General features: G+C 41.7%; 1 protein-coding gene across 3 annotated transcripts in view; it reads right to left on the reverse strand.

The window, feature by feature from the left end:
- Positions 1-13,335, reverse strand: part of PDZD2 (PDZ domain containing 2) — a 198,461-nt gene that overhangs the window by 15,496 nt on the left and 169,630 nt on the right. For 2 of the 3 annotated variants that reach the window (XM_068176345.1, XM_068176347.1), the window contains 8 exons: positions 13,017-13,230; positions 11,848-11,965; positions 9,270-9,402; positions 6,317-6,398; positions 5,231-5,334; positions 4,332-4,500; positions 2,388-3,178; positions 1,091-1,235 (listed from right to left, as the gene is read on the reverse strand). In XM_068176345.1, coding sequence (XP_068032446.1) covers positions 1,091-1,235; positions 2,388-3,178; positions 4,332-4,500; positions 5,231-5,334; positions 6,317-6,398; positions 9,270-9,402; positions 11,848-11,965; positions 13,017-13,230 — 1,756 coding nt within the window. The remainder of the gene's footprint in view (positions 1-1,090; positions 1,236-2,387; positions 3,179-4,331; positions 4,501-5,230; positions 5,335-6,316; positions 6,399-9,269; positions 9,403-11,847; positions 11,966-13,016; positions 13,231-13,335) is intronic. The other variant, XM_068176346.1, reaches the window with a different exon arrangement.

Consider the following 13,335-nt stretch of genomic DNA (forward strand, 5'->3'; position numbering starts at 1 on the left):
AGGGAAAAACACCTCAGGAGGGCAATCTCAAGCAGCCAGATTAGAATTTGAAGTACTCCCCTGCTTCAGCATGGTGGATCACATGCTGAGGAGACCACCTTTTTTGCCAGTGGGATAGGACAAGGGGAAGGGTGAAGTGCCTTACAAAGTACTGCCAATATGTCCTTACCCCAGTGCTATTGGTTTGAAAAGACACAGCAATCTAAGGAAACAAGAACAAGATCCAGCCAAGCCTGGAATTCCTTAAAGAACAACTGAAATCAACCATCTGGAAGCACTTTAGGTTCCCAGGTATTAATAGGTATACAAAGAAGATCATAAGCTAGAACAAAGCAAAATATTATGTTCTTCCTGAATTTGAAAAGTATGCTTTTCTTTTTCAAACACTCATTTCCACACCACATAATTTGTACAGTCTGTGGGGATTCATATATTGCTGTAGAAGCATAAATCAGCCCTGAGCAGAAAGCAAGAAAGTATCAAGTATTTCAAGTCACACTAGAAAACTTTTTGTAATGAAACATAAAAATAAACATTTTTCTAAGATTTTAGTTTTCTGTTTCATCTTCCTGCACGTTTGAGATTTCTGATATAATAAAAGGGAAGGAAAGAAAAAAAGAAAGAAAATAGGTTTTTAGAGTCTTATTATCCATTCATAAAAACATTACTAGAACTTCAGATTTAAGAGAAACAGATTTGATTATAAGGGACCTATATATTTTATGAACAGGAACAACAGTAAAATGAGTTGTCAGGACATGAGTCACTGCCATTTTAGTTCCAGGACTGCATCAAATGACTCAAATCTCTGCAAACACTGGCAGGAGGGACCTACTCTATGTGGGAACTTTGAATACTTTACACAGGAGCAGGTTTTCTCCCCTTTTCATGACCTAGAGGACCCTGAAGCTTGACTTGGGTTATGAAGTGCTTTGCTTGGCTCACCAATGCAGACATGATGTCCCCCCATCCTCTTCTCTGAATCCATGTGGAAAGCTAGGATAGCAGAAGGTCAGGCCCAGCTGATCCAAGGACATTTTTTTCATTTGTACCCAGAATAAATGGTGCAAAAGCAAAACTGTTTTCTCACCTGATGCTGCCTTCTGGATCTCCAGGGTTACGGATGTGGGAAGACACTGCATAAGCAAGCAGATTTCCTCATACATCATCTTGCTGACGGGGATGCTGTTGATAGTGGTAATCTCATCCCCTACAGCCATCTTGCCCATTGATCCCTGATGCAAAGAGAGATTCAAGGAAATTATAAATACACATCAGAAACCCTGCAGAGATTGCAGGGAAGCAATTAATAGCTTATGAGCAACATCCCCTATTTCACGTCACTGCAAAGCAAGTTACCACAGCTGTCAGTTTGCCAGCACATAAATAAAGAACAGACTGTGTTTCTGTCAGGAGGAGAATTAAAGATCAATCTAAACCAGGAAGGTCAGAAGATCTGCTATTTTCTCTGAGAGACGAGTATCACGATGGAGGATACAGCCCTCTTAGTTAAATGGAACAGGATGGATCAGCCCTAGCTTCTTCAGGACTCAAATGCCGTGTCATTTTTTAATTCCATGCATGAACTACTTCTCAGGTGGAACTCTCTTAAACCAGTGAACAAACATGAACTGAGCTCTTAAGGTAAAGGTTTGTTTCTAAATACTGCAAAATAAGTCTGAGAAAAAGGCAGGAACAAAACCCAAATCCCCAGATCTCACAACCCTATTCAAACTGCTATGCCATATGCCCTCTTGCTCTAGTGGCTGCTAATGAGATTAAAAATGCTACAGCCAGGTTTGTACACCAGAGTATTATTCTTCTTTCTGCACTTCTGCATCTAGCAATTCCACAACCAGCGTGAAGCATGTATCCATACTGGTATGGGCATGTACGAGATGCAGAAGAGCAACATGTTACTGGTACTACTGTTGCCCTTGGCAAACCTAAAGCTCTTGGCCAGCACCTAAAGCCTCTTGGTTCCAGATCCCTGTAATACAGGGACATGTGCATATAAAATAGTAAAGCATAATATACGTCTGCTACCACCATCCTCTGCCACCAGGATTTACTTATTTTGTCTTGGCCTATAGTTAGAAAATAAATACAAGAATTGCAATTGCAAGGGGGGGATGAGACCATCTCAGTGGATCTGTGTCCTGCCTCTCTTAGTTTTGAATTAGCCTGCGTGCACCTCTCAATCAGAAACATTTTTATTTAGCAGCAGCTCCAGAACAACATGGGGTGAGACATTTTGCCCAGCAAGGACAAACACCTCAATTGTGCTCACTCTCAACAGACCACTTGCTTAATAGTAACCATGAAAATAATAATCAGCCCCACAATGGGAAAGCACATCACTATAATGCACTCAAATTACAAATTACCATTTCTGCTGGTCCACCTGGCCGCATCCCTGTGACAACAACCTTCAAGGGCATGGCTTGGATTTCCAAATCCAGGCCAAATGACTCGTGCTCATTGCGAACCAGAGTGACAACTTCAACCTGGCCCTGCCCAGCCACATCAGGTGCTTCACACTTCTTGCTGTGAGGGAGCATCCTGGCAACAGGCTTGCTGTAAGAGCCATGCTCCTCTGTCCTGTGTCTCTGAAGGCTTCGGCACTCAGTGCTCATCATGCTTTTCACTCTGGTGACTGCTCTGTGCTCAAGTTTTGGTGATCTCTTGGATTCAAGCTGTGCTTCTCGGAGCTCCCTCAAACTCAGGCTGCCAAGACGAACTTCAGGCACACTTGAGTAATCAAAAGCTATGATGGGGAAAAAAGGAGATTCAGCTTGCTCCAGCGTGCTGTCTGCAGACTCCACAGAGTTGCTGAAGACAGGGGAAGATGTCTCTATGCTGCTGTATCTCGATGACTCACTGTCCTGGCTCTCATCATCGATTTCTACAGACGAGGTTGTAATGACAATGCCAGCATCCTCCTGGCTCTTGGCCCTCTGGCTTCTGTGCAAGTGGGAACTTTCATCGTCATCACTGCCGTCACCATCATAGAAAACAACCCGCCTCTGTCGGTGAAAGGGGCTGCGGGCAGATTTGGGGCTGTCACTGAGGATGCCAGGTCGGACAGACTCCACGTGCTTATTGTGATGGCCAGACGACCTCCCGCTAGCTGGAGAAGTCAGACCATTTGCTTTTGTCACTCCCGCATCTCTAGCAGCTAGGGAAAAAAACAAGTTATACTTTAACTGGACTTATGGATGATTTTTAACACCATGCATCTCACTAGAGCAGAATACACGTGGCTCGGTTTGCAGAGGAAACTTAACTCTTCTTCACAAAGCCAAAAGCAGACTTTTCATGTCCCCCTCCTTTTAACTACCGTAAACATCAAGAGGACTGCAGATAGCACTACAATTTATGGGTAATTCCCAAAATCAGTTCATTGGCATGTCTAGTTCTGTTTTCAGTTTATTTCTAAATTATGACTATGACTCAAAGAAGAAAGGGATGCAAATTAAAATGTGTATTTTAGTTTAAACAACAGATTTTCTTTCACATTTTCCTTAAATCTAAGCTCAAGGCTCCTGCATTAACTCACAGAGAGTAAAAATTGCTTTCTTGAACAAAGACTGAAGCACACGACAATCAATTTCAAATTAACAAGTTAACAAACCCAAGAACCCTTCTCATGTTCTCCTTAGAAGGAACTGCATCTCACTTTTGGGGAAGTTGCTTTGTTTTGCTTTTTTTGGTGGCTAGTTAGAAACGTAAAAATGCTTTTAAACATTAAATAATTTCCACAGAAAATAAGATGCAGACAAAGAAATTACTTGAGAAACACAGGAAAGGGAGAACAAATACATCCTTTGAATTTGTGATCAGCTGCACACCCGTAAGGACAAACAAGGTTCTTTCAGTCAGTTACTATGGGGAGAAAGATACATGCAAAGTATCTGATGTAAAATTGCACATTTGTTCTTACACATATATTGACCCTCCCAAAGTTTCTGAGACAGCTATGAACACTCTCCATAAATGTAATAAATAAGATGATCAGTCATTTGAAAAAAAAAAAAAAAAAGAACAAATTCTGCAGTGCTGTCAATCTAGTTTCATTCAAAGCAATCAAAGTCATTTTCACATTATCAGAACAGCGTTTTGAACAAAATATAATGGAAACAGGCATTTCTGTGGATTGTTGCAAATTCTTTTAATTTTACAGAACTTCATGCAATCGACAATGGCTTGCAATACACTGCCTGGCATTTCTTACCAGCACAGAGACCACCACAGCTCTCCTGAACAGGAATCCAGCACGCAGTGACTCTCCCCCCACTCATCCAATGACCAGACAAATTTGCAACACTTACTCAGGCTGCCAGGGAGAACAGAGCCATCGTCCAACCAGCTGTTCCTGTTCTTCTGACGGAGCTGCTCTTCATCACAAGGGCCAGGTAGAGCATCAGAGAAGGGGAGATGGCTTGTACCATCGTGGGAGAAGTACTGGGAAAGCTCTGCCTCAGAGCTGACGGATCCCTGCTGAAGAGAAGTGACCCTGGTGACCACTTGTCCTTGATGCATAAAGCCCCTGCCTGCATGTGAGCCCCACACAGACCACTTGTATTGCTGTGTCAATAAAGTAGGTTTAAACCCTATTTTTAAAACAGAGGACTTGTATATTGAGAACCAAACTGCTGAAATTGGATATCTGAAACACTGCACATCAACACATTTTTTGCCGATACAATAAACAGAAAGGGATTCCAAATCCCACTGCTTTACAGGTTTGGTTCAGTGCAGAAACAAGGGATGAAACTATTCACTTTTGCAGTTCCCTTTATACATGTTCTACACTGAGAGAAGGCCTTTCTCCAGACACAGTGTCTACGGCTTCCTCGGCTTTACCAGGAAAAACAGATTTTTCCACTGCAATGGCTACATGGAGGGACTTAGTCTCAGCCTTCTGCCCAGAGGCTCAGGTCCTTCCTGAGCAGGGGCAGGGGTGCCTTGGAGGTGGGACCCCACATCCTTCTCTGCCATGCTCTGCGGATCACTCCAAAAGGTCCAAAAGGCTACAGTCACACAGACAAGCAGGAGCTTGCTGCTGTCACAATTTAAATGTGTGACACAAGAAACAAACTCTTTTATGGAGCTCATGTGACAGGGAAGGAGCATGCAGGTTTGGTTTTGAACCCCTTGTCCAAGTAAGGGCTTTAGTAAAAGCTGAATTTGAAGCAGGCTCTATTTTTATTTCATCCAATCCTTTTACCCAGCTTGCTGGCTCCAAGAAGCGTTTCATAGTCCAGCTGAGGGGAGATGAGGTCTCTCCTTGTTTGCCCTTCACACTAGGAGATGGACTTTTCTGCACAGCTCCTGTTAAACACAGATTAGTTAGATGCCAAAAACTAAAGCTGTGGTCCATATAATCAAACAGGCTTCTCATTTGTCTTCTGAGCTGGTGGCTGCATTTAATCCCACTTATTTATTATCTGAATTGCTTTCCTAAAGTGAGATTTATTCAACATTTCACAAGCTCTACCTCAGATCAGATGGAATGTTACCACCGAGACATGTTACACCAGCCAGGCCCAGGGCAGTGCTATGAACAAGAGATGAGCAGGAGATGGTCTTCCCCATCTGTTGAAGCATGCTGCTGACTAGGGGCAACCTCAGAAGACAAATTAGCAGCCACTGGCAAGGTCAACTTCAAAGCAGATCTTATCTGACACACATAAAAAAGGGGATCATAACAGATCTAACATTTCTGTCTGAACATCACCTTACTGGTCACTCTGCCATTGCCAAAAGTTTGCTTTCATCTGCCAGACTTTGGGAAATGCTGGAGTTCAAACACATCACAGAGATGCCAGAGTTTTTTTTTGACATTTGTTTTTTGACATGAGTTTAAAGATCAAAATGGTGTTAAAACATATAGTCCAGTATGCAACACCCGGACTTTTTCAAGTGGTCGTAATACTTTTTGGTTTTTTTTTTTTTTTTTTTGCCATTAAGGGCAAGCACACATAGATGGAGTAGACCCCTCCTGCTCTTTCCCTACTGGAACATTGTGCTTCCCCTCATCTTGAAGAAAGTTCAGAAAAGCCACCTCTTGACAACCCTATTTCAGGTCATGGCAGCCTAGTGAACAAAAGCAAGTTACATAAGCTGCAGAGCTGATCCATCTGAACTGGATGTTTGTGCTAAAATTTCTGCAGTGGACAGAGTGATGATACTCCCTACACTGTTCTGCTGTTTTGAGGGCTCTCAAAGTATTAATGCTGGGGAACTTCAGAGCATGCCCTTAAATGCTCCCGCATCTCTTAGAGACACACTAGAGAAGGGAACATGTTGCTACCTGTGACGTGAGAGGAGCTGGAGTCCTTGCTCTCTCGGTGGGTAGTACGTGCGATTGCTTCATCCATCTCCTGCTCTGAAACCTGAAGTGGGGTGGAAGACAAAGCTCAAACAGGGTACAAGAAATTACAAGAGTCTTACCACTTACCACAAGTACATGATCCATTTCATATTAGCCACTATTTTTAAAGATGCAATAAAGACCTAGTTGAGTGCTCCTAAGCCCTTGCCCCCTGACTCAGACTCACTCAATGCCACTTTCCTGCAAAAACCAGGAAGCAGAAGCCTGCCAGCTGCATGAAGCCTGCATCCAAGTGACACACAATATAAACAAATAAAACAGCCCCAGACTTGAAAGAAATCAAATGAAGCTATTAGAGCCCAGTTTTAACTCAATTAAAAGCTGTGTATTGATTTGTTGAGAAAATATGACTTTAAAATAGACAAAGACTGCTTTGTGCAAGCATACATCAGAAACTTAAGCTATTCTACACTTAACCAACCGGAAGAATACCAGACTTCCCATAATACTAGCTATCTTTTTCATTTTCTTTTCTCCTTTCTCTCTTTCTTAAAAAGAAAACCTAAATCAGTAATTGGAAATTAATGTTTTTCTGGTTTAAGAATAAATACTGGTTTACCATATTTGCTAACTTAGCCCATAACTACTACCATACGTTTAATTCTTATTACTGGAAATGTATGATTTTATACAGGAACAATTAGTCTACAGGAATATATATTTAAGAACAGAAAGCAAATTAATTCTGTCAAAAATACTTTATATGCACATAGCTTTACATGAATTAAAATTCAGCATAAATAGAGACTACAAACTTGAGTCTTCCTGAACCATGAAGATTTGAGAGATTCTGAAGCAAAGTCAGCAGTTTAAACACAGCATAAATGCTATATTCAGTCAGAATAACAAGCAGAAAGAAAATTTTGTGGTATTTCTTTTGGAAGTACATGAAAACACCAAAGCAAACATATTCAGCAGCAAAATCTACTGTGGATCTTTTGTGTTATAAAATAAGAAATTAAGTATAAAAATGTTCAAAACAACACGAACCTTTGTAAAAACACATATCTGTTTCCAGCCTGTGTCATGACCTTACAGAAAACCAAAAGTCCCTGGGCTCCTGGGGCACAGGGAGTTCCTGCAGAACATGAACCAGATCCTTAGACTATGATCCATGGCCTTAACACAAACCTTTTGGTAAAACATATCCCAAGAATTAGAACAGGTCCCAGGCACACTGCAATACATTTTTAAAGTTAACAAAAAAATCCATGCTTCTGGAAACTCTGCCAGCTTTAATGTTTAGCATCCTTTATGCTCGAGAGTTCAAAATGGAAAGGGACAAGCTAATTCCTAACTCAAATCTGCATGCTAGGTATTATTACAAGAAAATGAAAAAATAAAATAAAATAAAATAAAATTTTAAAAATATAACATAAAATAACCACACCTTTTTATCGATCCTCCAGTGCTTTCAGAAAATGATGACAGTAACATAAAAATAAATAGGGACTCCTATATGGACACTCCTCCAGAGATCCAGCTATGAGAGATTATGGGTTCAAGACTGACAGGATTATGGATTCAGTACTGGAAAAATGCTTTAGGGTCTCTCTAGCTCAACTTTTAGCTTTTCATACATTTCTTGCCAAAGGATTTGTTGTCATCTTAAATATCACTTATGTAAAACCGTAATAGGAGCCACTTAATAGTTCCCCTCTGTTACTGAGTAATACCAAGCAATTAGCTTAACTCAGTTCATCCTTCCAGCAAACACCAGGTTAGGTCACTCATCAGCTTTCAAGACCTCACCACAGCAAGAAGAGGGACAGATGAGAAAGGGCAGGTTCTACAGCATGGCATTTTTATTTCATGCTTCTTACAGACACTCCAAAAGGTCTGTAAGCCTTAAAAATGCAATCACATTGAACCATTGTTTTGGTTCAGTACAGCACACAGACTCACTAGAAATATTGTTATCTTAGGCTATAAGCCCAATTCTTACCCTCGCCATGCTTACCTTTAATAGAACCAAAGCCTCTTTTTTTCTAGCAGCACAAGGCCTTCCAACAAAGATAATAAACTCTGACAAGTAGGCCCCTATTTGTTGACTGTGTATTTGATTTAGCAGAAAATATACTATTAATTACAAAATAAGAAACCTGATTTCTCCTAGATATGGTGTTATTAAGGCTTGCATTTGTAGTTATGAGTTCAAAAGTCAAAGCTTTCTGTACCCACTAATGCAAATATTTTTACAGCTCCATTCCTGTTTAAACAGGAAGGTTTCATACACTCATGAAATTCTTTGAAATACCGAAATAAAAGAAGCTGTTATTCCCTATAGCTTGGCTAATAGGCTTTCATCTTCTATCATCAATTTTTAAAAAATGCTTGAGAACACTTACTTTGTAAATACAGCCTTATTTCCAAACTGACCGTGCATGGAGTCAGTAGCAGTGCGCTCCATATTCTCATGTTTTAATTCCTCAAGGAAAACTTTGATCTTTGGATAGATTTTACTTTATTACAGTTGATCAATTCAAGCTGTTGATACATATATTCCTGGCCCTAAATTATAATCTACTCAAAGACAAAGAAACTGCAAAATACCTTCTAGGAGGAAGAGGTCTTGTGCTGTATTTGCATTGCTACTTCATCCAAGTACCAAGAAAGATGGGAACACTTCATTCAAGCAGTTCCAGGAAAATGCAATTGATCAGTGGGTGACTAAGTGAAAAGCACGAGGGATAGTCCAGCATTGCTATGACTTACAAACCTGGGAGGCATCATTACAATCCTGACATCTTGCACAATACATGCCATAGCGAGAAAAAGCCATTTTCTTCATTTTCTGCTTTTCTGACAGCAAGACTCAAATAACAGTGCCAGATGAAAACAATCCAGATACACTCATTCATTTTCTCCTCACCTTTGGGTTAGGATGACGACTAATGATTAGGCTGACTGGGCCTGGTCCACACTTACTGAGGATTGCGTAGGCTTCGCTTAATGCTGCGTGACGCAGGCTCACAGAATCCGCCTCCAGAATCTGGTCACCCCGGCTGCACAGAGACACAGAGTCACCCAATCACAACCACCTTCCATGCAAAAACAATTGTGCTTTCAACTGATGGCCAAGATTTTTCAAAGACATAAGTGCTCTGGAAAAGATATGACTTTCAAAGAAGGTGCCGCTACCAGTGATGTGAAAGGTTAAAGTCCTCTTGAGTTCACAAAGGAAGCTCAGAGATCCCTAATGCACTTACTGTCAGTGCAAAAATCTCTATTAAATCAACCAAGAAAACTATCTGCATTCAGGCCAGGGTGAAAGCAAGCTTCAGTTCCAGTTCTGCATTCAGATATTTATTGAGCATAGAAGAGGAAAAATGGAATTCAGATGGGTTATTCCTTCACACCATACTGAATTACTTAGCAGAAATACTGATAAGAAATTAATTATTTATATAGGACTATGAAATTACTTCAGAAAAGGATTGAGTCTGGTAAGCCTGTATTTGTTAAAAATTATCATATAGAACCCATTAAAAAGGAAAAAGAAAAAACAAAACAAAACTCTCCTGAAAGGAAAACACACTGTGTGATTTAAAACTGCATGTTGTGATACAACAAGGGAGTATGGCTCAAACTGAAAGAGGGCAGGATTAGATCAGGTGTTAGGAATAAATTCTTTACTGTCAGGGTGGTGAGGCACTGCAACAGGTTGCCCAGAGAAGCTCTGGAAGTGTTTGAGACCAGGATGGATGGAGCTTTGAGTAACCTGACCTAGTGGAAGATTCCCTGCCCACGGCAGGGGATTTGAAACAAGATGATCTTTAACGTCTCTTCCAACCCAAACCATTCCATGACTCTATGACTGTTTAGTTCTGTTTTCTCAGTTTTGTAACTCTTGCTTATGGTACAGAGACATCTGGAACTATTCAAAAGAAAATATCATCAACTAGGGATATCATTAAAGCATTCTCTGTAATTCCTGAAACATTTGCTTTGAATAGACGCTCTAAAAGAATCTACTACTGCTGGCTTATGTTGGGCTACTTGTGACAATGACACTGTGGTGTGTGACACTATGAGTACACACACCAAAGGCAAAATAACAACTGCAATTCAGTAACCTGCAATTCTGGTACAGGCTGAGGAAAGTAAAGGGTGACTTATCAAGTGTGCAATCATCCCACTGCTCTGCCTATTCTTTAGACTTGCACAAATGGAGTCACTTACACAGCCACATAACTGAGAGAGGGAGCTCAGATACAGAAGAGCTGGATTCAAACCTCCCCTGGCATTGCAAAGCCAACATTTGATTAACAACGTTTTCCAAAAATCAAAACCACCCTGTAAGTCTTGGCCTATAAAGCCATAAATCGCTGATGGGACAACAGAAGCAATGTCTCAAAGAAGCAAGCTAAAAATCTGGGAAGCGTGCCTGGATATAATCAATCACATTAACCTAATAAACAATGCAGCTGTTACATACAGACATAATCAGCACTGCAATGTTTTCCAAAGGAGCCTGCAAGAAAGCAAGTTACCCTTAAATGCTGTCTCCTGTAGACATTTCTATATTATAGGAACTTTCAAGGGTTTTGGCAGCAATGCCACCATAAAATTATCTTCTTCCCTTATTCCAAAAAATCAAATTTCTATCACAGTTTTCCTGGTGAGCCAGGAAACAGAAGGCACTCTCTAGCCATGTGAAAGCAAGGCATTTGCTCAGCTTCTCTGCACCAGTGCTCACACCACACACTCAAAAGTGGATCACACAGTCCCAGCACCTCCTCAGTACAGTCTCCCCTCTGGAGCCATGCCTCCAGCACCCACCAGCATTTATGGAGGAATGCAGAAAGTGGCAAGGTTTCCTCCAATGGTTTTCAAAAATGAAGCCTCCACAAGAGGAAAAGCAAGTAAGTTTCTGTCACTTAATCCAATGTAAGGCACAAGGGAACCATGGGAATGACTGCTTCCTAAAGACATCTCAACTCCATGACAGAGTGCTGCTGGTCAGCCTGCAGCAATCCTGCCAGACTGAGAGTAAGGCCAGAAATGCACTGCTGCAGCCACGGGCAAAGGCAGCTGCAGGAACAATTACCCCAGCTCTTTTTAGGAGAGTTTCAGGTGATTGAGCCTTTAGCAGAGCTCTGCAAATTTCCTCCCAGTCTGGGGTCTTTAGCTACAGCTCTCACAAAAAAGCATGAGGCTGCACTTCTTGCTTTTTCAAAGGGTGCTATTAGCCTCAGCTTTCTGTACAGAGAATTTAAAAAAAAAAACAACCAAACAACCCAGACCTTAATGATCATGCTGTTTCCAGAACAAAGAATAATGTTTCCTTGGTATTTAATACTACTTTGGAATGTCTTTACTTAAATGTTTTCTTTTTGGTGAACTCTTAAGTATAAATTTCCTCCCTGCTACATCAACTGATTGGTGAAAACAAAATCTCAATCGATCTTATCATAAAACCACTACAGCATGGTTCTGCTTTAACCAACCTTAATCTGCCATCCATTTTAGCCACTGATCCTGGGGCCAGGCTGTGAATGTATATCCCGGGTGAACTGTTCTCCAGCGTGAGACAACAGGCACCAATGCCGAGCCCAACCCCTGGCTCTGTGAAAAACAAGAAGTACAAATAAACGTGGCAGATTGTAATCACACAGGACACACAAGTGTTTGTGTTTCCACATCCCATCTGAGTTCAGGACTTGTGTCATTGTTTCAGGGCTGGCCTTAGGTGCAGTCAGTCAGGAAGCTAAGACCAACAAGTGGAAATCAGGATTGAAAATAGGTGATCCTGACTGTTTTCTGAGATTGATGTATCTCAGAAAATACTCTGTGCACCGTGGGAACCTCCTGGAAATGTCACAAAAGGTCTGATCTGGTCCAAGGCACAAAGGAGTAGAGGCAGCAATCCAATCAAGATGTCACTTAAAATTACTGCAGAAAACACAAGCACAGAAGATGCTGCCAATTGTATTGCTCTCTTTTGTTAAATATCTGTATGGCATTCCTCAGCAAAGAAGCACAAAGGAAGGTGAGGCATTATCTCTGGTTCAATGGTCACCTCTGTCCACTCCCACCTCTGCTTTCCTTCAGGTAACAACATCCCTGTTCTAGAGATCACTGGACATCTTACATTCTCTCTCAAAATTTTGAATCCAACCTTTAAAATCACTATATTATAAGTCTTAAAAATAGGCATATTTGTCTACCACACATAACATTTGCTTTAAGTTTATAACAAGCAATTATTAATAATGAGATCAACCCTCATCGAGGAGTTCAAACAGGTCATCGGGGAACTTTTCAACACTTTGCAGCTTTGCCTTCCCCAGAGATGCCCTTTAAGAGAAGGGCACAGCCCCTTGGGCTGCCATGAGGTTGATTTACATTTTGCCTGGTATCTCACAGCCTCCTTCTTTCAGCAGCACGGACACTGACTGCTACCCATAAAAGGCTTCTGATTCCGGAAAAGCAAAATGCAGAAAGGGGAACTCTTCAGAAGTTTTTGCATTAGAGGGTACTTTTCACCCTCATCCTGTGGTTCCACGTCAAATGGGCATACTTGGGTGCACCAGGTACAAGAGTCTCTACCCTATTCCCAAAAGCTCCCCTAAGAAGCAGAGATTTGTTCTCCCAGACCGTTTTGAGAGACCCTCACCTTTACTGAGTGTCACATCCATGACGATCCTGTCCTTGGGGCCAGGTCCTTTGCGGGTGGAGGAGGAGCCCTTGGGCTCCTCGAGGCCAGGGACAGGCACACTGCCGCTGGGGGAGCTGGAGCGGCTCAGCAGGGTGGGGGTCACATAGGGCGTGAGGCTGGGGCTGCGCAGCCGCGTGCGCACCGTCAGCGTCACCACGCCCTTCTTGAGTTGCTGCAGAGACAGCACAGAACCACCATTAGGTGACCAACATTTGTCACTAAATATGCACACAGTAACTCGTGGCAGTGCAAGGGTATCAAGCTGAGGGTAGGAGAT

The sequence above is a fragment of the Anomalospiza imberbis genome, chromosome Z (assembly GCF_031753505.1).
Source record: "Anomalospiza imberbis isolate Cuckoo-Finch-1a 21T00152 chromosome Z, ASM3175350v1, whole genome shotgun sequence".
NCBI classification, from domain to species: Eukaryota; Metazoa; Chordata; class Aves; order Passeriformes; family Viduidae; genus Anomalospiza; species Anomalospiza imberbis.